Source organism: Xiphophorus hellerii, chromosome 23, assembly GCF_003331165.1.
Source record: "Xiphophorus hellerii strain 12219 chromosome 23, Xiphophorus_hellerii-4.1, whole genome shotgun sequence".
NCBI classification, from domain to species: Eukaryota; Metazoa; Chordata; class Actinopteri; order Cyprinodontiformes; family Poeciliidae; genus Xiphophorus; species Xiphophorus hellerii.
The window spans coordinates 23466701-23494262 of record NC_045694.1 but is presented as its reverse complement, the minus strand read 5'-3'; the positions used below and the strand labels follow the sequence as shown (position 1 = coordinate 23494262).

Below are 27562 nucleotides of genomic sequence, written 5' to 3'. Positions count from 1 at the left end.
CAGTATTTTTTCATTAAAAAACGCAAACCTTTTTTTTTTTTCAGATGAATATCTCTTTTCAAAATTGTAAATAATATCACCAAGTTCATTTACAGAATATAAAAAATCTTTCCAACTAACAAAGGAAGGGGTTAAAATAACAATTGAGGTTTCCAGTCAATAGCAGATAGGCAAGTATTATACCAAGAATGTGTCAACTAAAAGTATTAATAACAGTTTAAAACAAGGACTATTACAACACTCAACACTTCACTTGTCTTTTTCTTTTTTTTTTTTTCTCCAAACAGTGAAATTTTACAGTGGAACTTGCAGCAAACAAAGCTGGATTGTTAGGAGGCAAAGGTGAATACTGCAAATCAAAGAAGGCAGGCAAAGTGTGAAAGGAGTAATGATTGGGTCGATCAGAAGAATCCCGGTAGAAGAATCCCGGTAGACCCCGTGAGATGGATGCAGACAGATGAGTGAATGGATTCAGACCGGTTTAGTTTAGCAATCTAGTTTGAATAAGCACTGCGTTTAAATTTCATTGCAGATTTTTTTGTTTCAGATTCAGTTTTTTTTTTTTCTTTTTTTACTTTAATCCATCCAATACGTCGGTGGTCCAATGCAAAACTCAGCAGCTAAAATAATAGAAGGCATGCATGAATCCGAGAGTGAGAGCCACACGAAAAATAATCTAAAATAAAATAAAAAAAAAAAAAGATGTGAATGTACAGTTCAACTTCTGCTCTGGTCCACTTCACCTCAGCATGTAAAGACAGTCGCATTTTAAATGAATTTGTCAGTGGATTCTGAAAGCTGCTGTGGTGAGGCAGAGTTTAGCATCACAGCTGAAGGAGGGAATGTATGCATGTACGTATGTGCGTATGGGAGAGAGTATGTTTTTAGAGTATGTCTATCTTTTCAAGGCTCTTCCTTTTCAACAGGTGGTAGCTAGGGACTGGTGTATAGGGGGCTGGAAACAGCGAACGTGCTCCACAGTGGAACTGTCTGTCTCCACCGCCTTCATGTACTTATTGAGGATGGCGAATATCTCATTGTTGAGGATCTGGTACTTTCTGATGCGGTCTGCCATCTTCTTCAGTGGCTGCGGAGGAAAACAATAAAGCACAAGTGGTGGTCTTGAATAATAAAGCATTTATATCCCTTGGAACTTTTTTGCTTTTTGTCACTAATAATGGGAGAAAATTGTATTATTTATTTTACAATCCAAGAAGTCTCAAAGTTAAATGTTTTTGAGAATTAGCAAGGTGTTTAAATATGAAGTCAGAGGAAACACAGAGATGAAATAAGTTTTTTAAAAGTAAACTATATTTTCTAAGACATGTCAAGCTATAAGTCAGGCTTCGAGAGGGTGAGAGAGAGCAATACTTTGATCAAATAACAGGAAGGCTGTAAAGTTGCTCTTCTTTATGTTCTGAGCAGGTCAGGCTGGATTTGGAAATTCTGGCAGCCTTGGAAACAAAATTAAGGTAAGTATCTATAGACACGTGGAGACTGACGGTGATGTAATGCTAGCAGCGCTAATCGCTAATGTAAGATACTAAAGCTAATGTGAAAGAAGAAGTTAAGAACATTTGCCTAAGTATTAATAAGATGCTGTTTTTCAGCTACTGCTCTCTTGCACATCGTCTCTGCTGTTATTATAAAAAAGCTGAAGGTTCCCAACATAAAGACAAGAAAAAAAAACACATTCTCACTGTTTTTCTTTTATAATACAGCATAATACATAATACAGTTATTAAGTAGGAATTCCAGGCAACTAAAATCACTGTTTGGTAGTTTAATAATTTGCAAACCCTGAAGATAGATAGATACAAGGCGGGCAATTTTATTTTATGTTTGCAATTTTATGTGATACATCACAACTATGTGGAGAATAATAGTGAAGAGGATGGTAAAGGATACATGATTTAAAAAAATATCTAACAAATAAAATCTGAAGAATACAGTGTGCATTTACAAGCCCTCTAAAGCCGTGGATGGCGTGCACTCACCACATTCTTGATGATCTCGTCTTTGCCGTCCTGCCTTTGGACTTTGAGCAGGTGGTAGCAAAAGTCGAAGAGGTCGAAGCGGCGCTGCTGTCCGAGCAGCACGATGATGGCGCAGCCCGCCCAGTTCAGCCCATCCCCGAAGCATTGCCTGGAAGGAAAGGTGCACACAAAACACAAGATGAGTTTCTGCAAACTAATGCGATCCCGAGTGCGTACAAACTGTGTTCACAACGTCTCGCCTCTGAGCCTGACAGTTGCCTATGAATAAAAATATTTCGCCAGCATTTCTGCATTGACCGGTTTGAATGGATTTTTGAAGGCCTGTTTGAACACATCCGCTCGCCTCGGGCTGATCCGCTCTCTGATGCACATCAATCAGTACTTTACTTTCTCTGTTTCATGAAATAGACCAAAGAAAGCACATAACTGAAGGAAGGAAGGAGGGAAAATGCATCAAAAACAAAAGTGGCTCTAAAAACATTCATTCTCAGCACAGCCTGAGACCCGTCTTCCTAACCTGGCACACCAGATGGTTTGTTATAGTTCACCCTCTGGGGAGTTAGAGCTCTTTGTACAAGGACAGACATTTTAAACGCAGTAGTTAAGGACGTCTGGTATCATTTAGATTACAGAGAAACATACCAGTGCTTAGACTATTAGGCAAGTCCTCTGAGTTAACCAGTGCCATGCAGAAAGCTTCTTCGGACTACCTCAGTTTTATAAAGCTAAGCAAAAAGTGTTACATTCTTAGTCATATAGCAGATGCATGTTCTCTCAACACACAGCAACACACTGCTTCACAGCTAACAGAGTTGGATTTAAAAGTTCCAGGTTAACTTATTATAAATTATTTATTTATTTTTTTACATCTTTAAAAAAATACAGCTACAAGCGTGCTTTTTTTTTTAGAGACAGGATGTTCTTGTAACTGTCACAGGATTTGGCAGAGCAAGAAGACAGCTTGTTAAAAGAAATCCCACTTCTGGAGCAATAAAGATATCCAGCTAAATCAATTAAAACAATTATACAAAGACATATCATGGAAAAAAAAAAAAATCTTTACGTGGACATTGTAACTTAAAAAAAAAGCTATGCAGATTTTAAACAATTTATGTAAATACTATTATCAGAGCATTTTCTTCCAAACAGAAGGTACTATGGAGCTAGTAAAATCAATCTATTTTCTCAGCTTTCAGCTGTGCTCTCCTGTTTAGTAATGTAATCTAATGATGCGAGATTGCTCTATATTAAAATGCCATGACTTGATGCCATGATGAAGCTTAAGTGAGTGTTTGCGAAAACAGAATAAAGAGACTTTAGAATTTATTTATTTTTATGCATTCGCAACATGTTTACTGCAGGATTCACGCTGGAAGCCACCCTTACAAAATGATCTTTCATCTAAATTTAAATCTAATTTCTAGCTGTTAATGCAGATAATTTGATTGCTCAGAATAAACTTTGCCTTAGATTTTCCCTCTAATACAGTCTGACAACAATCTGTCATTTTTGACTGAATCTTCCAATTGTCTGGACCTCTGCTCCTACTTTGGGCACACACAGCAGGCCGACTGCTATGTCAGCGTGAAAAACCGCGCCCTTGATCTTTATGCAACAACTTCTACCATTAAAGTTCCTTCACATTATCACAATTAGCAGCTCATGTTCCTGACAGCTCCCACCTGGAAGCAAAACTCTTCAAAGTGCTGCGCAGATGTCGGCCAGATGCTACTCACTCCGCTGTGAACTCGTGTGTGCCGACGGGGATGCAGTAGACAAACTGCATGGCGCTCCACAGGCGATGGAACTCCATGCACTCGTCCACGTGCATCACGCCGTTGGTGGGCGGGGGTCCGCGCCATACGGCGTCCTGCAGGAAGCTGCGAATGCGCGTCAGGATGACCTCGAACATGGAGAGGCCGCAGCAGAGGCGCTCTTTGGTCAGCAGGTCCCCCTCCCTCGCGATGGCTATTTGCTAGAGTTTAAAGAGAAGAAAAAGAACTTTCTTTTTAAAAAATGGATGGAAATACACACATTTGTAGAAAAAAAAAATTTGTTTCAGCCCAGACAAAAAGGGATTACACTGACCTGAGGAGTTCCCAGCCTCTCGATGAGAGGCACAAGGTGAAGAGGGGCGTACTTCGCTTCCAGCCTCTTCATCCTCACCTCCAGTCGCTCCCCCTCTGAGTGTCACAGAGCACCGAAAGTTACAGAAGAAGTAGAGCTCTGAGTGGCCATCCACACACTGCAGGAGTAATCTCCCCAAATTTGGAAAACCGTGAGTCATCTGAAATTTCAGTCTACCTTTGATGTAGACTCTAGGAAGAATGTTCTGGAAGGGGGCAGCATGAAGCAGGTCACACACTTCCTCCTGGGACTAAGGGTCAAGCAAAATGTAATAGGAAATTTTAAGCCACAAATTAAACTCACTTTGCTTCTCTGACAGCCTTACCCTGGATCCAGACAGCCAACGTTTTTTAAAATGTATTTTAGTTTAACTAAATTATTAACATATACTACATGTGGATGTTTTTTTCCCCCCAATAACTCATGTTTTTTAACAGGTTATTTGCAGTCAGGTTATTTGATAATGTGTATGCTTTCTTTTTAGAGAATTATGAGTTTGTATCTCTATGTAGTGATAGATGTAATGCCAAAATGACTGATTATTTTCTTAAAATACTTTTTATTGTCACTTACTGAAAACATGCAGATAGTATTGCAAATCCAAATTGCTCTTCTCTACTTTTATCCTTGTGAAAGGCCATAAGAGACTAAGGGTGTTTTCATACCCGGTAATCGGGCAGACTCGCTTTGATTGGGGACCAACATTGAAACACATATTATACTTACATCTGGTGCAATTCGCTTTCTACCTTTTCTCCATCTCGCCTGTGGTAGCGCTACAAGAACTACTGAAAAAAACGACACGTAAACCTCGAAAGAAGACAACTTCCCTCTTCACAAGATGGTAACAAAAATGTAGTGGCGTCATATTTTAGAGTTTTTAGGATTTCTTTGTAGTCTTTAGCAAAAGACCACAACCTATGATTTCTGCTAGCGCCAGACTCTTGCGTTTATTTTGGTTATATTTGCCCATAATACCCTGTGCTATTGTCCACTTTCTGCTTATGTTAGTTTCCAGTTCCAGAGGTCACTTCAACCAAGTCGAGACCAAGGTTTGTAGGCAGACCAGAGTTTGTTTTTCTGGTCTGCATCAGAGTTCGATTACTCAGTCACACCTCCCCAAAGCAGCCAGGCTTTCTAGGCAAACAAACTGGAGTTCGATTCAAATGGACTTAACATCCTAAGTGCTGCCCTGTTGGCAAAAGTAGATTTGTACACATTCGATAGCAGGGGTGCCAATATTTGTGACATAGGTCATTTTGTAAAAATGATACTTTTTGGTGTTGTGCTCAGTGTCTTGCTCAGAGGTTTTTATGTTGTTCTTTTTTTCCCAGTGGTTCTTGGGGCAGCGCCACTACAGGCGAGAGGGTGAACAGGTTTTTCAATTGGTTCAGCTCGTTTGACATGGTGCAGTGTGAAACCGAACCGCACCAGCTGAAAAAAATGTAACAGCTGTTTGCAATTTTGTTCCTCAGTCAAACAGAGTCTACCGAAAACACCCTAAAAAGCTGTAATTTTTAACCACTAAATGAATATACAATGATTTATTGTAATACTCAATGTGAGGTTACAACAATACGTAAGACAACACTAAAGTGAAGGTGACTGTTAGTGACGGCAATTAAACTAAATGCGACAAAGTGACATCTTGTAGTGGATGAGAAGAGAGTCATGCAACGATGAAAATCAGACACCCACACAAACAAACCAACTCACTCGGATACCATCCAAAGCAACACACACACACACACACACTGAGTCAGTGCGGTCACACAGAAGGGGTGAAATCATACTGAGAAAAACATGAGTAACAAGGCATGAAAGGACTGAAGAATTAAAACACAAGACTGAGTCAACAACCAACCAGAAGAATGGAGTCACCTCCTCCATGGAAGACAAAGACATTGAGATTTTAAGCCTTGTGATTATAAGCCCGTTTACAAGGACAAACAAGGTCATGATGCATGCCCTAAACATTTTCACTTTGTTGTAGATTATGAAAATCTCAGTCCTTTTTTTTCCATGGCTGATTGGAAATGAAGTTATATGTGCAATAAAATGAATCAAATTAATTAATATGTTAAAAAAATAATAAGTGATTAATAAATTAAACAAAAATGGTCTCTGTGTTATTTTAATATCAACAAAATCTAAATCCTTACCACCTGTGGTAGTTGCCAGCGTGTAATGAAAAATAGAGTTGTGTTTCAGACAAAAAACCCCCATCAAAGATCAAACAGCAAACACACCCAGAAGCCTGACAGTTTTCGATCGCATCATTTGATTTACACGGAGACAGTCGACGTTATAAACCGAGCAGAAACCTCCAGGCACCCGGCACAGGTAATCACAAGAAGAGTTGGGGAGAGCACACGAGGAAGTCATTACAGCAGATTAGCTAGAGGGAGGTGGAGGCAGGCGACGGAAATGCCTTACCAGAGCTTGCTCGATGAGCAGGCAGAAGAGGATGGCGTTTCCGACCTCCCTTAAGCTCTGGAAGACATCCGTCTTCAGCTCGGCGTATTCAATGATGTCCTTGAGCTGGTGGTGGAAGAACTCCAGGATGCCTGAAATGGCAGGAAGGAGAAAATGCATTCACGAAACCTTTAGGAAATCTGCATTAAAGCCAGTCAAAAAACAACCTGTCTAAAATCGCTTCTATTTAGTTGATTTCAATTTAAAAATGGTCATGGGATGCTGCGTGGTTGGCTGCATAAACAAACAAGGATAGAAACCAAACTTGTAATTTTATTGCTAATTTTTAATAAGGAAAGATACAGGCGATGGATATCAGCCATCAACCACAATGACTGTCAAACCTTGAAGGATCTTAGCTTCCTCCAGTCTGCTCTGTCCATTCTTATAGACGCTTCACTGTTGCGTCTCGGTCCAGTCTGTTGTCCAGATGAACACTGAGGTGTTTATATTCTTCAACCACCTCCACTTCTTCTCCCATGATGGAAATTGGGTTTGATTTAATCCTGTTCCTCCTAAAATCAACAATCATCTCCTTTGTTCTCTGGTGCTCTGTCTGAATTCATATGACTGTTAGGTCAAATGGTCTCTAAATTCTCCTAAGTGTCAATAAAAAATAAATTTCATGAATAAAATATCAAAAATAAAACATCAGGGCTGGTGCCTTGCAGCAACAAAGTCTTGGGTTCAAAATTTTGAACCCAAAATTGCTTCAAAACTTCTTCCAAAATAATATATACTTCAATTACTTTGTTATTCACCTGTTACTGATTTTGTTTTTGTATCAAGTTGTAGAAAATTGATTTTCTTTTTAGGTCTTTTTGCCTACTTCATGTTGTAAGCTGGCTCTTTTTAACAGATGTACTGATTCTGCAGATCTCGGAATAATTAGTGAAACCGAATCAAAAAGTATGACTAATTAAAGATAATTCCAGGTTTTGTTTGAAAACTTTTTTCTCTTAACTGAGATGATCACTGAAACACTGGGTTTTGTATTTGGTCCATTTATCTCTGTCTCCATTATTTATTTTCATCTGAAATATTGTAGTAGGACTAAAAGAGAAAAGTAGAAGAAATATCTAAGAGGCCAAATATGTTTTTTTGCAGCACCGTATATTACTCAACACTATAAGGTATTTCTAATCATGATGTGTCTAGTGTAACCTCACGAGCCGCCTGTTAATCAGGTATTTCCGGGTTAAATCGGGATGATGTCAACCGGTTCGTACGGCTGTTCTGACCCACATTTAGAGAGAGCATCAGAGGCAAAAGGATCATTAACAAATGGCAATAACATCATAAGCTGTGAGGTAAGTTCAGGAGCTCGAGGTGAGGAACATCAGTAATCTACAGATTACTAAATCCTTATACGGATAATCCATCTGACTGACATCTGCACTAGAAGTCTAGATAAAGACATGGAAGCAGGTCAGGAATAATACTAAGATGTAACACCAGGAGATGTTGAATAACACATTCTGAGTAAGCATATGCATATGGTTTTGTGCTGAACAAAAAAGACTAAATTATTTTTTACTTCAATGGATATTATGTTTGTCAAAGTAACGACCTAATCTCATAAGAGTATCGCCTAAGTAGCAAATTCTGTCATACTTTGGGGCCAAATCCTTAGATTTAGATTTGATCACAATAAACCTTTTCTGTTTGTAAAAGCAGGTTTCAAAGTGAACTCATCTGACAGAAAAGAACTTCAGAGGCAGGCCTCGGGTCTTTACAAAAGTAGCACAATCATATGTGTAGTGATGATGGATCAAAAATATAAATACAGTCACTGGGAGGGCAGCTAGCTCTCGAGAAGTCAGCAGTCAAACCACCAAGGTAGATGTGGATGTTGGTTATGCAAAAGTAGGTAGCCGAGACAATGAGATAATATGAGTGAACAAGAGAGTTTGACGGCAGCAGGAGCATTTTACCTATTACCTATTTACCTACCTATCATCCGCTACATGTTACACATGTAGCGGATGATAGGTACACATGTTACACATGTAGCGGATGATAATAAGTTGGAGTGAGACCACAATACAACCTTATAGAGTTCAAGTAGCATGTGTCTTTGGAATAAACATTTGACAACTACAATATTACAATTATGCAATTAAACTCTCAACAGTAAACCACCTGGATTTATTATATATTTATAAAATAGAGACTTTCAGCTGCTTCCATTCACTGTCTGCACGTTTCACAATAAACCAGGCACTCGCTTCATAAAGCTTTAAAACGTCTTGTTTTCATTGCTTATTTTAAGTTTGTTTACCTCTTTGACACTTGGGAATACTTGCAGGTTTGCAAAGTAAACCTGCAAGTACTTTGCAGGTTTAAAGTATGGTTTAAGCAGGTTTAAAAATGTAGTAACAACTGCTTTTTTATGTAGTTGTTACATAACTACATAAAAAATGTAGTTATGTAACAAATTATCCAATTATGCTCCAGAAAGAAACTCTAAGGATAAAGCATTTTTTTCAATTTTTATAATTGTCCGCAGGGAACAGTCTGTTTAAGAAAGTTTTCATAAAACTGAAGTTGTGTCTGACCATATTTTTTGTGACAACACAGAGTCCCACTCCCTGTTGACTGAACACTCAAGTACACACGCCTCCCCCTGATGGGGTGGCGCCCTGGACGGTGAGCCATATTGCCCTCATCAAAAACCGCCACTGGTTACAGCTAATTCAGCTCACCTGGGGAGCCATACTCATGGCGTGGCAGACGGCAGATCTTGGGCATGACTTCTATCAAAGTTTTTACATACTGCAGAATGGTGCCCTGTAACTGCAAAGTGACAAGAGGAGATTTATAGACGACAGCAGGAAAAAGAATACAGAGAGTGCACAGAAAGAAGAGGGTAATAAGCTTTAGAACCCAGAACATTGAGGGGGAAGAGATGTGTTTGTAAGCGTGGAGAAAAAACAAAGAAGATAAAATACCAGGCTTTTGACAATCTTGAGTAGCTCCTCCATCACTACAGCGATGCCTTGGTAACCGAGGAGGCGGCAGATGGTCTTAAAATGAGGCGGGCCGACAAAGTTTCTGTAGGAGCTGTATATGTGGGAGTAGGCAATGTTCAGAGGCTGAGAAGAAAAGCAAAGAGAGAGAGACAAAAGACAATGTAAGTCTCAGCTACTTTCTTCTGAACACAGCCAAAACAAAACGGAACGTCAACCTACCTTGGACCCATACAGGTAATAAGGCTGCACATTGGCTGGTTTGTCTCTTTGAGGCTCCTGGGTGAAGGGAATAGCTGTGCGTACAAAGCTGAGAAGAGAGGGGGGGAAAAAAAAGTTAAACACAGAGAGGTGGAAGCCAATAAGAAATCTGAAGAGATGTGCGAGTAAACCGACCGATTCGTGGATCCGTTGTAGCAGTAGTTCGGGAGGAAATCAAAGTTGAGCTCCCAGAAGACGTGGAGAGTGATTCGTCCGTAGGGGGCCGAAACGTTGTGGTTGGCCTCGCGGAACATGGCGTCGAAGCTGTCCAGGGTCATGTGCTTGGACAGCAGCCGGTGGGTCAGCCTGTTGATCTCCAGCAGCCATTCCAACTCCTGGCCAGATGTTAAGGGAGTGGCGTGAGAAGGCATGATGCAAGAGCAACGAGCAAACTTCTCTCAGCTTTCTTACCACTATGGACGTGAGGTCCTCACTCTCAAAGCGGCTGATGGCATGGTCTAACGACTTGTACATGGCGGCTGAGATCCTCTGGGTGATCAGGCGGTTCAGATCAATTGATCGGCCCAAAAGCTGAAAGATGCACAGTCAAACTGGTAAATCAGGCTCAAAATGAACAATTGCCGTCCGACGTAAGAGCAACGCATCTTCGATTTCCACGTACCTGTACGTGTCTCTGCTTGAGCAGCGTCTCGTAGCGGTTCGACGGTGGGTACGGAATGATGACGCCGTAGTTTTTACACTCCGCTCTGAAGCGCTTGTCTAGGAGGACACTGTAGAGAAGACCTAAATGTATTTAGGGGAAGCTTACAAAGATTGTCGGATCTTTATGAAGTGCTGTTAATATTACCTTCCGGCCATTGCTTTGTAGTAGGCAAATATCTGGTCTGCCAACTTGTACACAAACTGATCAAAGCAGAGGTTTACCTAAGAAGAGGCAAAAGTCAATGAAGGTTTGGAGTCTTTACCGATTTGTCTGGATTTAGATCTTTTGCCGTTGCCCCTTACCTCGGCTTCGATTTCGTCGTACAGGAACTGCTTCTTGAACTTGGTCAGAGCATAATAGCCACTGTCGTTGTACAAGTCTAGAGGATACAGAACGTATCTAGAAGAGGAAGGGGTGGAAGTTGTTATTACCGGCTTATTTCCAAAAGACAGGCTGGAGCTGAGTGCAACAGTGAGCTCGTCTTACTCCATCATGGAGGGCTCCTTGGTCTCCAGGATGTGGTCGGTTAGGATCCAGGGCATGGACATCTCGATGGGGAACTGGATTCTGCGGCCCATGGTGAGCTCCAGGAAGAACTCCCTGAACCACAGCTGGGACAGGTCACAGCACTGCTGCAGGGCCTCTGTTCAGCAGAAGGAGAAGACGACAGAACAGAGAGGGGTTACTAAATGTTGGCCGAAAAAACCTTTGGTGGAAACTTTTGTCAAAAATATAAAAGAGCAAAGACATACGTCCTAAAATAATGGCCTGTTTAAAGTCTACACTGTGCTTTCAACTCACCACTGAAGTTAAGCAGGTGTGTGAAGAAGAAGGAATGCTTGTGGAAGTCCTCTATGGCCACCACTATGGGTCCATCAAGGCTGCTGCGAAGAGTTTTCTTAGATCCACTCTTGTCAGCTATTAATGACTCCAGCATGGTGCGTACCATGTAGAGCTGCAGAAAAAACACACATTTAAAAAAAATCTGTCCAACTATGTTTTTTTTTCCTCTTGATTCAGATAAAAAAGCTTGTCTTGCCTTCTGCCATGCACACGGCACTGCAGTTCTTAGAGCTTTGAGGAATTCCCAAATTGGGCCAAGAATAATCTAGCAAGTGACATCCTACATCCTACTGATCTTCTGAGAATGCTTTGTTTTATCGCAGGGTAGAGCCAGCAGATAAAGACGTTCCAAAAAAATAATAGAGACGAATCTTCTTCACCTGTGTACTGGAGGGTCCCACTGCTCGACGAGGCACCTTGATGTCAAACCCACCCTTCGGGTCTTTCTCTCCCCTCAAGCAGGGGTCATTTGGCGGCTCTCTTCCTCCCTCCCAGTCACAGACAGTCTTTCGAATGGCCTGCAGGACACTACGGAAAAAAAGGAGTTGGTGCAGATAGAACAGTTTATTTGCTGAATTATTGTTCAGAGTCGTTAGAAGAGGTATTGATTTTGTCGTTTCAGGAACCTGATGAGAACATTCTTCTTCTTGCGTACGGCTTGGCGCAGCGGCTCCCGGAGGGTAACCTGAGCGAAGTCCTGCAGCGCCGCGTAGATCGTGTTCCTGATGGCCTGATTGAAGACGGACTCCATGCGACCCATCAGAACCTGCACAGTACAAGACACAGAATCATATTGCCGCTGAAGACTCCTGACCCCAAACTCAGCTTATTTGATCTGTTTTGGCTTGTTGTCATAACAACCACAAATTTTGGAGTATTTTTCTGGGATTTTCTGAGCAAAGTAATGCATGATTATGAAGTGGAGTAAAAGATATACGTTTTTTTTTTAAATTAAGAATCAAACTGAAATATGCAGAATATTGGCTATTTGTGTGTGGAATTAGCTTGTATGTGAAAGCTGGTTTTACAAATGATCTACTCAGAGAGGATAAACAAAAATGCTGATTTAGTAATATTTTTATTTGTATGTCTTGAAAGACAGTGCATTGCAAAAGCACCCAGCAAAACAGGTTGCTTTGTGGTTGCAACTTGACAAAATGCAACAACATTCAATGGGGATGAGTAGTTTTGCAAGGCACTTTTTATAGCAGGGATCTGGTTCCTTAACAATCCAAGGAGTCATTTTTGCCCTCAGTCCAGCTAAATAAACCGATTTTAGAGCTGCAAATATTACCGAATCTTTTAGAAAAAAGACATTTTATGGTTTTTGATAAATATCTACTTCAGGAAATCTGCTGTAAACTTTAAAGAGCAACCATTTTATTCACAAGCTTAGTTTTTCATAAAGAATAACATAAAGCTTTCTCAAAAAGATGATGCCTACATTTTCTTATATGGGTTGTTGATAATTGCATAGTTCCCAGCCTGGCAACAAGAAAAATAGGCCTAAAGAAAAATGACTGGTGTTTATAGTTCCATGGAATAGCAGAAATATGCATGTGTTATTAGATCTATTTTTTTAAGCTTTTCTTCATCATTTTTAGTCAAAGTTTTTAAGTTCTAAGCTGCAGAAGGTCCAAAGAGCCAGTTGTGTCTCCTGAACTGCAGGTTGCAGACCCCTGGCTTACAGATATGATTTCCAAACATTTACCTGCAGCCCTTTGATCATGGCAATAACCTCAACCAGGGCAAACTTCTCCTCACTGGTGTAATTGTAGCGTGTGGCTCGCTCGTACTCCTCCGCCGTGCCAGGACAGTCCTTGTTGCAGAACTTGTCTGTGGGGTGCACCAGCTTCCAGGAGTACTGCGGGAGACAAAACCATGCTTTTGTCAAAGTCGGAAAGATCAATGGTAAAAAAAACCCCACCAAAACGAAGCTAATGTCTCAAAATACACACATATCGACATTTGGGTAGAAAAAAGCAATTCTCTCTGCCTGCGGTGGAACACGCCATCGATTCCCCCCCCTCCCGGTTCTTCACTCACGACTTCCATGACGTGCGTGCTCCACTTGGACAGCAGCTGCAGGCCCCTCAGAGCCAGGTCGAATAGCTCCCTGTACTCCTCGTCCGACTTCTGGCTGTCCAGGCCCGAGCCCGTCACCACCTCGCTGTTGCTGTAGCGCGCCAGCTCCGAGATGAAGCGGATGTGGTCGTCCCTGATCTGCACCATCTGCTCGCACAGGTTGTACTGCGGCGAGATGCTGCTCTGGGTACACGTCCACCTGGGCATGGAGGAAAAGGAAACGCAAGAGCAGATGGGATTTTTGAACGAGGCCAACGGGAAGCTGTAACTTTTGTCTCGTTTCGTTGGCGGTACGGTCTTGCCTGGACTTGTTTTCTTCGTAGTGAGCGCTCGTCTCTATGTAGCGTGACAACTCGATCTGCATGTCTCCAAATAGAGGCACGACTTGAAGCTGAGTAAACACATCAAGTGAACATCTTACCCTCTGCCACACAGACATTTGGACATGTTTCTGCATCTGAGACGAGCTAAAAAAAAAAACCCCCAGCAAAAACACCAAACATTCTTACTTTGAAGAACTTGTCGATCTTGCTCAGGTTGATCCTCTTTTTGGCGTCTAGTTTGTAGATATTACTGACATTCCCGTCCATCAGGTAGAGGCCAAAACCCATAACCTGGCAAACATTAGGAAGAGACGTGTTCAAAATGCAAAGAAAAAAAAAAAAAGCCTCAGAAGGCTTGAGATTAGACGGTTTCATGATGTTTGTTACAGGCTTGAAACAGGGCCGAAACAGTTAATCGGATCAATCGATTATTGAAATAATCGTCAACTAATTTCGTAATAGATAAATGATTTACTGGAGTCTGTAGACTCAAAAAAGGCTGTTTTGTGAAAGAACACACTCAGAGCAGTAATTAAGTCAAAACTGCACTACACATATATCTTGCATTTAAAATAATAATAACAATAATAATAACTTTGTCTGTAAATAAAAAAAAAGAATAAAAGTAAAATTGAATAAAAAGAAATCCTCATGTGGCAGTTTTAGCTTCAACTGATTCAAATCCAGTAAAAACAAATCTTCCATTAAGCATCTTGTGCTATCCAATTATTTAAAAAATAACAATAATCAAAAAATAATCAGATTAGCTCTGCGCTGTATTGATGTCTAGTTAAGCAGAAAGGGCTGAGCTGAAAAATCTGTAAAATGTGCCGTGTTTTCTTTTTATCCGATTAATCATCAGAATAACTGAAAGAATAATTGACAGAATAATCGATAGAATAATCAATGGCTATAATAATGGTAAGTCGCAGCCCTAGTTGGAAGCAGATGAAGAAGTACCTTTAGCAGCATGTGTTTCTCACTGGGCGTCAAATACATTTTGTTTTCGTAATAGTCCACGCAGATGTTGACGATGTCGGCCAGAAGCTCCTCGTAACCTGGAATCACCTCCAGCTGTTGGTGCAGGCACTATGGGGAGGAAAAAAAAAAAACAGCAGAAAAGGCATCAGATGCTAACCAGAAAAAAAAACAGGCTAATTCCCAGAACAAGTATTTATTTTCTTGTGCAGAAGAATTTTATTGATCTCAAAGGGAAATGAAATAAATGCACAAAACGTTGATGTGTTTCTCATTTTGAGGAACCTTTAAACTCACTAAGCGACTTCTGTGACGTCACTGCATCGTTTCGCAAGTCCTGCTGTTTTAGAGGTCAGTCCACAGTCAAATATGTATATAATACATATTATATGTATGGAATGAAAAACAGTTCATACATATGAACCGCTTAGCGAATGATATCATTTTTTGTTTTAGGTAAAGTTGAGATCTAAAATACATTTTGTGTTTCCTTACAGAAGGTGGTTGTTTTTAAACTTTCAGAAATCGATCTATTCTTCGCTCACCTAGTCACAGAATTCCCCTTTCCCAAAATGGCAATACAACCAGAAACCTTCTTTTGCTGTTTTGACATTTATCAAACCCTGAACGTTTTTAGGGACCCATGTTTGTTCACGTCTTGGTACCTGGGGGCCCTATGTACCACTTGTCATGGCTTCTCGAATGATTTGAAGTTTCTGAATCTGCATTTCCAGCAAACTATAAAATATCTGCCCTTTTGCTACTTATACTCAACCTCGTTCATCCTATCATTAAACTCAAAGATGACCTGACACAGTCGTTACTATGCAATAGCGCTTCACCAAAATTTCTACACACGCCTCCAAGTTTTATTCATTCATCCGATGCTTAAGGTTGTTGAATTAAGATATTATTATTCCAAATCCCAAATATTGTTCAACAGACACTACTTATTTCCACTCTTGTACAGCTGAGAATGGTTGGAGGGAAAGTAAAAACTAATTTAACATAGATTTATTTTTCAGACCTGAACTTTTCAAATTAAATAATAAACTTCTGGAGTGAGGACCTGAAGACCTTTTCTCTGCTTTCTTCTAGTTTTTAGGCAGAGGATAACTTGATTTGCGGAGCGCTGTTTAATTTTCAGACCTGCTATAGTGCAGAGCACCAATATGAGGTCTTCCTTTATCTGCTTTCTATTGCCAGTGGGTTTCGACATTATTAAATTTAAGTTTTAGCAGGTCAGATGGTTTATTATTATGACAGATTTAAATAAAGATTGTTTTTTCCCCATCTGGAGTACGCTCTAGGCCAAATGTTGCTGCAAAAACACAAAGTCTCTGCCAGTGGATCTAAAACTTTTTCATTGATATTAAATAATTCTTGACTTAAAACAAGCTCCAATATTTTTGTTGAAAAATGTCTTGCAAGTTAAGTTTTGGATTTTTTTTTTTTTTAAAGTATAGTGATATATTTCCACTAGAAACTAGGCCAAAACGACTTGGTGAGATTTTATGTTCTTGTAGTATTGAACAACAGCATTTCTTTTGCACCAAAACCCCAGTTGTATTTTTTAAATCGACACCCAGAAGATGATGAATAAAGGCCGCTCACTAACCTGAGTGATCCTGTTGTGGTTGGCTAAAAACATGGAGAGATTCTGGGACTCCTGGATGGACTGAGGGTCGGCCATCTTCCTCAAGAACTGAGCTGCCCTTAAGTGGCAGCAAAAGAGAACAACGTCGTTTTTTTTTTCACTGAAAGAAAAACCACTCTAAAACAGACCCACGGCTAACATAACGACAGTTATACGTCAGACGGTACCGTTTGTAGGCAGAGTGATCGTTCTTCACGCTACACTTCATGTTCTTGAGTTCGTCCAGCACCGCAAACATGTTGATAAATTTCCCCAGCGTGAGCAGGTAGGCCTCTGACACGAAGTCTTTCCTCCGCTCAGCGTGGCACAGACGCTTCACCTCGCTGCAGAAGCGCTCTATGGCTTTCCGCTGTGAAAACACAAAACATCAGCCTGCGTCCCGAAGGGGAGTTTTGAACTTAAACATGCATTCAGTTTTAATTCTGCACACAAAACCGGAAAACAGCGCTTTTATTTTGAAACGGCAGCAGCAGCTTGGGCAGCTCCATTAGCATTTTGTGTGTTCAGCAATGCAGGCTGATGCTAAAAAGAGCCACTGAGAGAGTATATTGACTTTTAAGAATATATTGAACTCTAAATAAAGACTGCACAATGCAGCATAATCAAAATATCAGTCTGAGGAACAATTATACTGCCACGAACAGTTTGGAAAGCAATATCTGTCATTTATTGACAACGCTCCTGAATGCACACTTTATATGCTAATCACTGCAGTAGAGTCCAACACAGACAATCATCCCAGAGAGGCTGAAAAGTCACAGAGAGCGTGGGATGCAATATTATGACAATCCAGTTTTCATTACTGTGCTCTGTTTGTGTAGAACAGATTGCATTTCTGGTGTGCCGCATTTTATTGTTCGGCGGCAACGACTAATGTCACCAGCAGTTGATAAAAACTTATTTGGATGTGCAACTGTTTACACTTCTGTGCTGCTTTTTGAAAATCTGCAAAAAGGTGAGGCCACCCCTGACCTGGATCAATCTGTAAAAACATCCGTTCAAAATAACTCTCTTTTATTACTATTTTAATACATTTGGGAGACAGTTTCCCTTTAAATTAACAACAACACTATCTCCACTGTTCTGTATTGGTTCATGTGAACATCAGACCGGAGCCTCTAACTCACCTGGAAGTACATGAACTTCATGAGCTTGGTCACTTCAGGCTCCAGCACCTCCACCGTTTTCTCATAGATCTCCACTCTGTTGGGCTGCTCGTTGCATTTCACCTAACAAACACAAGATGGCGCCATTATTCAAGCTTGGCTTCAGAGTTCAGGTAAGCAGCTTCCTTTAAATCTAAAAAGAAAAGAAGAAAAAAGCGAAACTATTCTCTAGTAAACATTAGTTAAACATTTATGGGGGGTTTTCTGTGATTAAAATACAATTATGTTCATATTTAATAATGTCTTTCAAGTATCTGTAAACTGTGATGTGGAAAGTGTTTTCTTTCCAAAAGCCAATACGCCGGTTTTCAACACTGGTGTGTTGTCCCAAAATATGTTAAGGCCGATCCTGAGCTCACAGCTGGCAACTAAGTTTCTGATTCAGCCACCAAATGGTACAAAGTGTGAAAGGTGAATGCTCATGTTACGACATGATTTAATAATGTTTTGAGTGCCCAATAAGCCCAGCAACACGTGCTTTGTTTTTATTTTTGCAGACCAAATGTGGTTCTGGAGGTTCATCGTGTGAAGTGAGCTCACTTTCTTTTTTTTTCTTATCTTTTTTTTTTACCTGAGGAATGGCTCTGGAACAGCTTCTCCAGGTGTAAAGCATCACCGCATATTCATGCCCTTCCTCCAGCATCTCATTCTGCACAAACAGAGGAAAAAGAAAGAAAACAGCAAATTTAATTTAATACAAAGCAACCGCACCGTCACTTCTGATTAAATAAGTGACGGCGCAAGGCTGGTTACACTGCCTTGCAAAAATGTCCATATTCTTATTTATTTATTTAAATAGAAATCTGAAGTTTTCCCATTTGCTTTGCAATTATAAACCACATTCCGTTGGCGTATCACATAAAGTCCCGATAGAATGTGTTGTTTTTTGTGATTTTACTTTTAACAATTTGTCTACAAAGCTACCAAACAACTTGGCATTATGTCAAACCCATCAGCTGAGTCACTTGTTCCCATTCGTAATGAATATTTTAACAAGGTTAGATCGCTTCCTCTCTTAAAAGTACGTGGGTTTTCACATCCTGACAGTCTTCAACCTCATTTCCACTTCCTGATCAAGTAAGTAAAGTTAAATAAATCTCCACTTCTCTCCTCATTGCTAGTCAAATCACATTCTCCATTCATTCTGCAATTGGGGGGTGGGAGAGCCTTAGCGGTCCGTTGCACTACTAATTCACCAACTTGTGAGTGGGAAGTGTGTCTTTGTGAGCGTCTGTGTGTTTTGTGCATGTGTGTTCTGAAACAGGATGAGCCAAAGGAGGACAAACGTGCCAAATGATGCTCAGTTCAAGTAAACCAAGGCTCCCTTTGCGAGTGTGAGGCTGTTTCCCACAGAGGGCTTTGTGTTCATGAAAACAGGAACAGAAACTATTAAATCTGAAGCACAGTTATTTTAATATTTTTTAAAAAAGAAATAAGGCTGCCAGCAGGTCAGAACCTGTTTCTGTTATTACAGGGTATCTGCAGGGTTCAACAAATAAAATTTAAGACTTTTTAATGCCACTTTCAATTTAAGACAGAAAAAACTGTCAGTTTGGGAATAGTTGGGGGAACTCGCTGCAATACAATCAAGCATAACAAAAGCTGTGAACCCAGCTTTGTGCCCAAGATTGAGGCAAAAAAAACTAGCTAGCTGGGGTACATTAGCAGCTGGTTGCAGTTAGCCTCAACCGCTTCGAGCGACAGAAAGATGTTTGCGTGCAGCTCAAACTTTTGCCTGACAGAGAAGTCCCACAAAATTTTTTTTTTAAATCCTACATTAAACAAATAGTCCTGCCACAACAAAATTTAAGAACTGTGATTATCAAATTTAAGGCCAACGTGCATTTTCTTAACGAATTTAAGACGTTTTAAGACCTAAATTTTGGACACACAAATGTCAGACTTTGTAAGGCAGTGTGGACACCCTAAATTATTTTTTGTAGCAGAACACTTAAACTCACCATGCTGGAGTGGACTGTGGCTTGCTCTATGTAACGGGCTATGCCGGTCACAAAGGCATTCCTGTCTTCAAAGTTGGTGTCAAAGTTAGCCTGCAGAAAAGAAGACAACGGAGTCGAGTTATAGACACGGTGTGAAGTAGCAGGAGGATCATAGCGAGAAACAGTCGAGGGAGTACCTGGTACATGATGGAGGAGGGGGGCGGCTCGATGCATGGCTGCTGGTCCGGCAGAGGCAGCTCCTCCAGCAGGTCCACGTTGGACAGAGCATCCTCCAACGTCACGTGGGTTGTCATGGTAACAAGGCGTCACTCAAACAACACCTAGGTCTGAGAGGGAAACACTGAAGTAGGTATGTGAGCGGACTGCAAAGACGAATTGGGGAAGCAGATGTACTTTAAAGCAAGTGTGTAAAGTCAAGCTAGCTTCAGACGGAACATCGTGTCGCAGTCGGCTTTTCCACTCGTTGTCCATTTTTGTTGTAAATTGTAATTTAATCTGGATAAAATCCACCCTCCAGAAAGCAAACTTCCACACTCTCAAACCTCTGGCGGCTTTATTATCAAAAAGTAAGAGTCTGCATTTGCTAGGAAAAACACAGAGAGAGGTGATTTTGTAATGCTACCCGCACCAATCAGTTTCCAATACAAGATTCTCCAGCCAATTTAACATGGCATTTCGCATCTGCTGGTCTTGAGTAAAACAGATTTTAACAGCAACTACTCTCTCACACGACATGCAGCAAGCTCCTAATGTAAAAAAAAAATAATGATGGCTCATCTGAAGAAGGGTAGGAAAGTAGAGTTTGATTAATCAGACTAATCGAAAAAAATCAAGTCGAATCAATTTTTGAAATATTCGCCCACAAAGTTGCAAATAAATATATACATTTTACATTCAAGATAGAATTAGATTCAAATGGTTCAAATTCAGCATTTTTCGCAATTTGGTTATTAATTGGTTAATCCAAAAAAACAATCAAAGGATTAAACTGTCTGAACAGTGCTGATGTTAAGTCAAGCAGAAAGGGTTGAGGTGTTCACACGCTGATGTCAGAAGTGCTTTTTTAGCTGCATACTCTCCTACAAATCCAAAGAAATGCTATGCGGTTGCAATTTAGACAGTAGAATGTTTATTTTCTTATTTAAAAGAAAACTGAACTGCTTATTTGCATTGTTTAATGTCTTTCTAATATTATATAAAGGAGGATTATGTGGCTAAATGACAAATCAGCAGAATGTGCCCATTTCTTAAAATCAGATTAATCAATTAATCATCAAACTTAGACTTATTATATTGTAATTGCACAAAGACACATAAGTGAAATTGGCAATGAAATGTCATCGCTTGGCCACCGGAGCACACACGGCCAAAAAAAACCAAACTGATAGGTTGATTGCTAAAATAATTGATAGGTCTAGTAAACAGTGGAGATCAGAAACTACTGGCCATTCTGATCAGTCTGTCTCTATTTAGAATCCATATCAAAATTAGTCAAAAGTCTCTCATCCACCACAATGTTTACTGATTAGCTCACTTCCTGCGTCTCATCTCCCTTCTGATAAGGAAGGGGAAAATTGTAGGTTATATTTGGAAGACTATCAAAAGCGCAAATGATTAAAAATCAAAATTAAGAGCAACTCTCTTAATCTTTACTTCATAACCATGAAGTGAAGCTTCATGGTTATGAAGCGGTTCTAAGTATTGCTTTATAAACACACAAAGTTAAAAACACACATCCGCTGTTCAAACTGTTTAAAACAAGACTGGAGGCATTTGATTGACGGATCAAAAGGACAACATTATTCCCGTTCTGAAGATATGCAGAGACGACGCTTCTCAGTCACACAAGATTTCCCCCTGACATGTCTAGACGGCTTCATTTCCGTTTTGTGAGACGTTCACGCACTGCGCAGGCCTCCAGCTGTCTGTTCATCCTGCACCTGCACGCCTTCCTCCCTGACTTTATGGCAACACCAGACAAACATGCCAGGGCAGCAAGAAAAGGGGAAGAGGCCCCTCGCCGTTTCCTTTTATGCCTACCCGTTGGGCTTGTGTGGTTAAATAAAGTCCTTCTTGAAATGCCAGAACCTGGAAATGTCAATAATCTGACAGAGGCGAGGAAGGCTCTGACAACGAATGACATTTGAACGCACCCATCGCACAAAGCTCTTCGGACCCGCTGACAAATGTGGGGGTTTTTTTTCTTTTGTTTGAAACCCTTAGCAAGCTGCGTTTCTGTCACCTACAGTAAATATTGAGTGTTATACAAATATGGAAACATAACCATGTCTTCACACAGCTATAGTTAACTCTTAGCATCTACAAAACCAAGTACAACAAAAGAAACAAATTATCATTCTGGCAATCATCCCACATTTATCACATGTCACTGTGGGTTTTTTTTTTTTTTTTTGCCTGACCGAGCAGACAGTGCTGATAATCAGCTTAATATTCAAGGCCGGGTCCAAAGAGAGCCAGAGGGTCAGGAGGTAAACCACAAAGAAAAGAAAAAGAGGAAGGGCAAAAAAAAAAAAGATCAAAGTCAGCTGACAAGCAACTTTACAGGACCCAGAAAATATTCAAGAAGGTCTTTTGATGTGTTTCTCAACGAGAATATTACATCACACTGTGGCCAACGTTGTCGGTCGCGCCCTTATGCGCATGTCTACGAATGATCGGCAAGCGAAGCTAATGGGAGGTAGGTGGAGTTTCCTGTCAAGTCAAACTGTCAAACCTCACAAACACAAAGGGTAAAACGCCAAAGTAAACCACGTGGTTCAGAGCCGAAAACCAGATGACTGAGTCATTCAAGTACCAGTGGGAGAGATGCGCTCATTTGCATAAAGATTAGGCCCAACATTACAGGGATGGGAGTAGATTGTGATGTAAGCTAACGTCTATGTCTTCGTTTTATCTTTTGAATCACACACACACAAAAATATAAATGTCTGTGTGTGAATTTTAAAGGAGCACAGTTGATGTTGGGGTTATCGCCATCAAGCTTATTCTGCTTGATTCTTTTGGTCTGTAGATTATTGGTTCAGACGACTAAAGTCTTAATGAGCAAATTAACAGTTTATCCATTTAACAAACAATTGCCTTTGCGGCCTGTTGGAGATCTGCACAGACCTTCAATAGCTTGGGATGATCTTCTCCTCATGCTGGTCACCAGCTTGGTCGCACACTGCTGTGGGACGACATCCAAATCAATCAACACTTGTTCAGTGGGGGTCAGGGCAGGAGTGGGGGCAGGCCATTCCACCCTCCCACATTTTGAAGGCAGTCTCTAATCTCACTGTAGGAGTGAGAATTGAGGATGGAGTGACTATCAAATATCACTTAAGAGACATTTAGATTTGTAATTTAACGCCTTAAAATTGGGCCTCCGTCTCTTTAAAAAACTCTGCCTTCAGGAAGTATCAAAACATTGCTCCTCCATGAGCCCTTTGACAGCCCGTTTTAGCTGTAAGTAGCTCGTATGATGAGCTCAGCTGATGCACAGTTCCACCTGGTGTTTGCTAATTGCTGCTGGCTAGTCTGCAGGAGCCGAGTGTGGGAGTCGCAGGGGGGGGGGCTGTTCTGTGAGGTGGACACTCTGTAGCGTGAAAACTGCAGCTCCGAGGAGGAGCTTTGACCTCGAAGCCGCCGCTTGGCCCACCCAGGCGTTTTGCACAGCTGAATGGTTCCGACGGGAGATTAAAGGATTTCTCACACATGACATGAAAGAATCAAGGCAACACTCCAGGTATATTTTTGAGGAGGGAATACCAATACAACATGAAGTAAAGTCCAAAAAGGTTGTTTTTACAAAATACTCCTCCTTTAACGCAAACTAAAAGAGACTGTCAGTGTCTTTTAAGACTTTACATAGTTATATTTGACTATCCACAGATTACACAAAGTAAAGCATGTATCATGCAGCTAGCTCCAGGCACTATTTGTCCAGCTGACAAACACCCTCAGTGATACCAAAGTCCCATCTGTGCTTGGGGATTCAGACACAGCCTAAACCCTGGCTTGGCTGAATAAACTTTCCCACCCTATACCAGACTGTGCTCAATAGTTAGTGTCTGTGCATCTCAGTGTGCATGTACATTCCTATAAAAGAAGAAGGGCCCCTTCATTCCCCTCCAGGCTCTTGGTAACAAAACTCAGCCTGCATCACGCAAGAACAGCTAAAGCAGACAACAGAAAGAGCGAGTTTCTAACCAGAAATCTCACCGACTAGATTGATGTTTAAAATGGTGTAAAAGTAACACCATTTCTTCAACCACAGACAAGCTGACGCTGTGACTAAGGTTATATCAAGACCTTGTGTAAGGTAACAGTAACACACACAAAAAAAAGAGCGAGAGACTGAATACGAGTCGGGGTGGGAAAGGAACTCCGCTGTATGTTCTGGTTGACTATTTGACAGTCATCTGCTTTGCTGGGAAAAAGTGTGTCAGTGCCAGTAGTGTCACTCCCCTTAATGGGATACCCCGCTCGCCTCAAGGCTAGCTCTGCATATACACGCAGTCATGCACTAAACAGAGCATGACCCCATCGTCCTGAAAGGAAGTGAGTATTTAAGAAAAACCAGCAGATGATTCCTCATATCACATCAACATCTGAGTGGTGTGCAGAGTGGAAGCAGGTACAGGACTCTGGTCTGCCCCGGATGTTTCACATGCCCCACTGACATGGGAAAGACAAGCTGCGCCCCCATGTTGTCATGATCTGCCATTTTCCGATCGATGAACATCACTTGAGTAACCGGGATAAGCTCAGCCTCCGTGACGGTCCGCTTCGTAAAACTGGTACGGTGACATTAAAACATTTGATCCTCACAGTCATTTTGCAGAAGTTTTTTAATTTGTTCCACTTGCTCTATTTACAGTAGCAGGAACAGGAACAACTACAACCGATGATATATATATATATATACACGTCTCCTTCCCTTTTATTTTGGATAGTTTTCATATCAATGACATATCACTTATCCATTTTGCCTCTCAATTTACCTAAAATCACTAATACTGATTATTGTCAGTAATGCATGATAATTTTGAGTAGAAACGTGATAATGTGATTGTAGTCTTACAAAGGTTAAAGATAAAAATATCTCAGTCACATTGATTTTGATTTTAATCAAAAACCAGAAATTAGCCCTGTTGCTGCTAAAATAACATTTGGACTGAGAGGTAAATTTATTTTATAATTAAATTAATACATGGACTTGGATGGAGATCAGCCAAATATACGACCAGCATAAGCACTCAGGTAGATTGTGACATTTAAATAATTGTTAATGGTACAAAGTCCCCTAAAATATGGCAGAAAAAATATCCTTTGCACCATTATACCGCCAGGACAGATACAAGGAACGAGGAATCCAAGCGTTCATGTTTTTAACACCAAATTCTGGTATCGTAGGGTGACGGGTTAACAATCATCACACGTTTAAAGTCACTTCAATCTCCATTCTTTGACATTCCTATGCTCGGTTTGAACCTCAGAAAGTTAACGCCATCACATCTGTGCAGCTAAATTGAATGGGCTGTTGCAATCTAACTGGTTGTTTGACCAGCTATTATAAATTTTGTTTATTATTCTTACTATCACTAGAGTTTTTATTATTATTAATATGATAAATATCATCATAGCATTGCCCACAGTTAGCCATTTTACCAACAAAAGAGTAATTTTACATGCAATGTCAATTATACTGAGCTGTTCTCAGTATTGTGTTTTACTACTTTCCTCGTTATTTTACCTGTTTGTGTTGCCATGGCGATTAAATTTCCCCACTGGAATCAATAAGAAAAGCTCATGAGTGTTTTTTTTTGCATGCACCACAATAAGCCTAGAAGCATTTGCAGCTCCTCTCTCTTTACACAGTGCTTGTTTACAGCTCGGAGGGTTTGCATAAGAGGCAGATTCACAGGCAGTAGGATGAAAAAATTAAAATAAAGTAAAAAGCAGCAGCCGAGTTCATGTACGCGTTTATATGATACGGAAGTAGGCCAGGTGAACCTTGTCTGTTCACAGGCCCGAACACCGGGCGTGATGGCCCTGAAAGCATCTGCATTGTACGGCCTGGTGGTTGAAGAGATCAGCCGGAGGAGGAGGAGGAGGGTGGAGGGAACAAGCCAGAGTTTGCATGTAAAGCCATTACAATTGCATGTAATATTCATGAAATGATATCAAATTTAAAAGGTGATCGAGAGTAGAGAATGCGTAATCGAGACATCCGGAGGACTCCATAACGCTTCGAGCTGTTTCCAGCTCTGGAGGGTGTCGTTTAGCCTTTACGTGCTCCATCATTCATGAGCGCACTTGCTGCACGGGAACCCTCTCCTCACCCCACCCATCTCAGCGTGAGAGCTACGATGCCGATGTAGGCTAACGGAGAGAGAGGAGAGTGTGTGTGTGTGTGGGGGGGGGATCCCGTTCATGTAACCGTAAAAATCCGCGCCTCCATCTCCGGCTGCGGGTCGGTTTATGTTTTCCCTCCGCGCACGGAGCGGCGAGGAAGAAGCAGAAAGCAAACACGGAGTGAGGGGTTGGTGGTGGTGGTGGGGTGTGTTGAAAAACAGCCACTCCAGTCTCCAGCCATCATCACTACCCAGCGCACATCCCCAGCCCCCGTTCATCTTCCTCTGCATCCATCGCTCCGTTTCTCACGTACCTGAAAATTGCATGTCCGTCTGGCCGACGAACAGGCGGGCGAGCGGGCGGGCGGTGTCGCGGTCTGCGACGGCAAGCCGACGATTCCTGGGTTTGCGATTCTGTTCCTGCTCCTCCGTTTTCTGTGCCGATTGATGCTCTAGTTTCGCTCAGTACCAGCCCCAGTGCTAATCCACCCTACACAAAGAGCAGAAAATGGCTGCAAGTGCATATTCTTAAAGGGACAGTCACAGTGGGGCGATGGATGATGAGGGGCCCCAGACACGCTGATCTCGCGTTCTCACTCTCGTTTGTGGGAACATTTAGTTTTCATCGCAAAAATATAAAGTCTGACTGTTTGAACATTTGTTAAAGAGGAAATGAAGACACGTTCCCTCCCCCCATACTGGTTCACATTCTTCTCTAGTTGTTTTTGGCTTGTGGTTACCTTCAATCTAGAAGTAGATATAACACTAAAGGTTTTATGGTGTTACTGATGTCCGAAGCTGACTCAACATTGTATAGAACCTGGAGCAGAATCTGACTGACATTTATTTATGACTGTTAACTCATATCTAACGCCCTCTGACCCTCTTCTGCTAAATGCAATTAAATTGGGGTTAACTTACACCTTCTGTCGGCTACGAAAATTAGAAATATCTAATGATTGCGGTAAAAACAAACCACCAAAAAAAAATAAACATGCAAACCCAACAAAGTTCCCAAATAAACCAGACCTCTCCTCTTTCAAAGAAAAATTAGGATTAAGATAGCTTTCTACATCCAAAGTGCATTTTTCTCACCCCCCCCCCCCCCCCCCCCCCACACACACACACACATACATATATATATAAATCTAAAGAAGCGGTTACATGTTTTACAGTCATCTGAAGTCATCTCGGTGGTTTCCAGGCAGCCAACAATTGCCTCTAATAAGCTAAAGTACCTCTCTTATGGAAGTTGGTCCACATGGGAGGGCGAGCTCACAAAGGTGTAGTGTTTTTTATATATATAACAGTATATATATATATATATATATATATATATATATATATATATATATATATATATATATATATATATATATATATATATATAAAGCTTATCTACAACAATCATTTGTTAGGTAATGATATATTTATTGTAATGTTGATTATGTATATAGTGTCATTATAATGTATATTGCTGCAGTTTAGTGATTGTGTATCAATATACATTGTATATTAGGATTTTCTTTATACAGAACCATATAATGCACAGATGATTTATAGGGTAAGGGGATCTGAGTTAATAACTTGAAACTTCTTCCTGCTCCTTTTTGAATTGATTCTGGTACATCTTGTTTTCTCTTTTACTTGTTTTTATTTCTTTTATCTTTTTTTTATTTTGTTGACCGAAATTTTGTTAG

The 27562-nt window shown here is 40.8% G+C and overlaps 1 protein-coding gene across 2 annotated transcripts; it reads right to left on the bottom strand.

The window, feature by feature from the left end:
* Positions 1–41: 41 nt before the first annotated feature.
* On the bottom strand, positions 42–26393 carry cyfip2 (cytoplasmic FMR1 interacting protein 2). 2 transcript variants are annotated; one of them, XM_032554876.1, is made up of 30 exons: positions 26177–26385; positions 19683–19832; positions 19507–19596; positions 18117–18194; positions 17507–17608; positions 16547–16728; positions 16341–16437; positions 14705–14833; positions 13931–14035; positions 13724–13812; positions 13383–13620; positions 13048–13200; positions 11963–12102; positions 11717–11864; positions 11295–11448; positions 10980–11136; positions 10796–10892; positions 10638–10714; positions 10452–10560; positions 10241–10360; positions 9965–10164; positions 9791–9878; positions 9551–9694; positions 9305–9395; positions 6561–6691; positions 4302–4374; positions 4086–4180; positions 3734–3972; positions 1998–2145; positions 42–1087 (listed from the first exon to the last, which is right to left on the bottom strand). In XM_032554876.1, the coding sequence occupies exons 2-30, from the start codon at positions 19797–19799 to the stop codon at positions 920–922; spliced, it is 3759 nt and encodes a 1252-aa protein (XP_032410767.1). In that variant the 5' UTR covers positions 19800–19832; positions 26177–26385; the 3' UTR covers positions 42–919. The 2 variants fall into 2 exon arrangements, with proteins under 2 accessions (XP_032410767.1, XP_032410768.1); XM_032554877.1 differs by lacking the exons at positions 42–1087; positions 1998–2145; positions 3734–3972; positions 4086–4180; positions 4302–4374 and adding an exon at positions 4389–6289 and having other exon boundaries at positions 26177–26393.
* Between the last annotated feature and the right edge of the window lie 1169 nt (positions 26394–27562).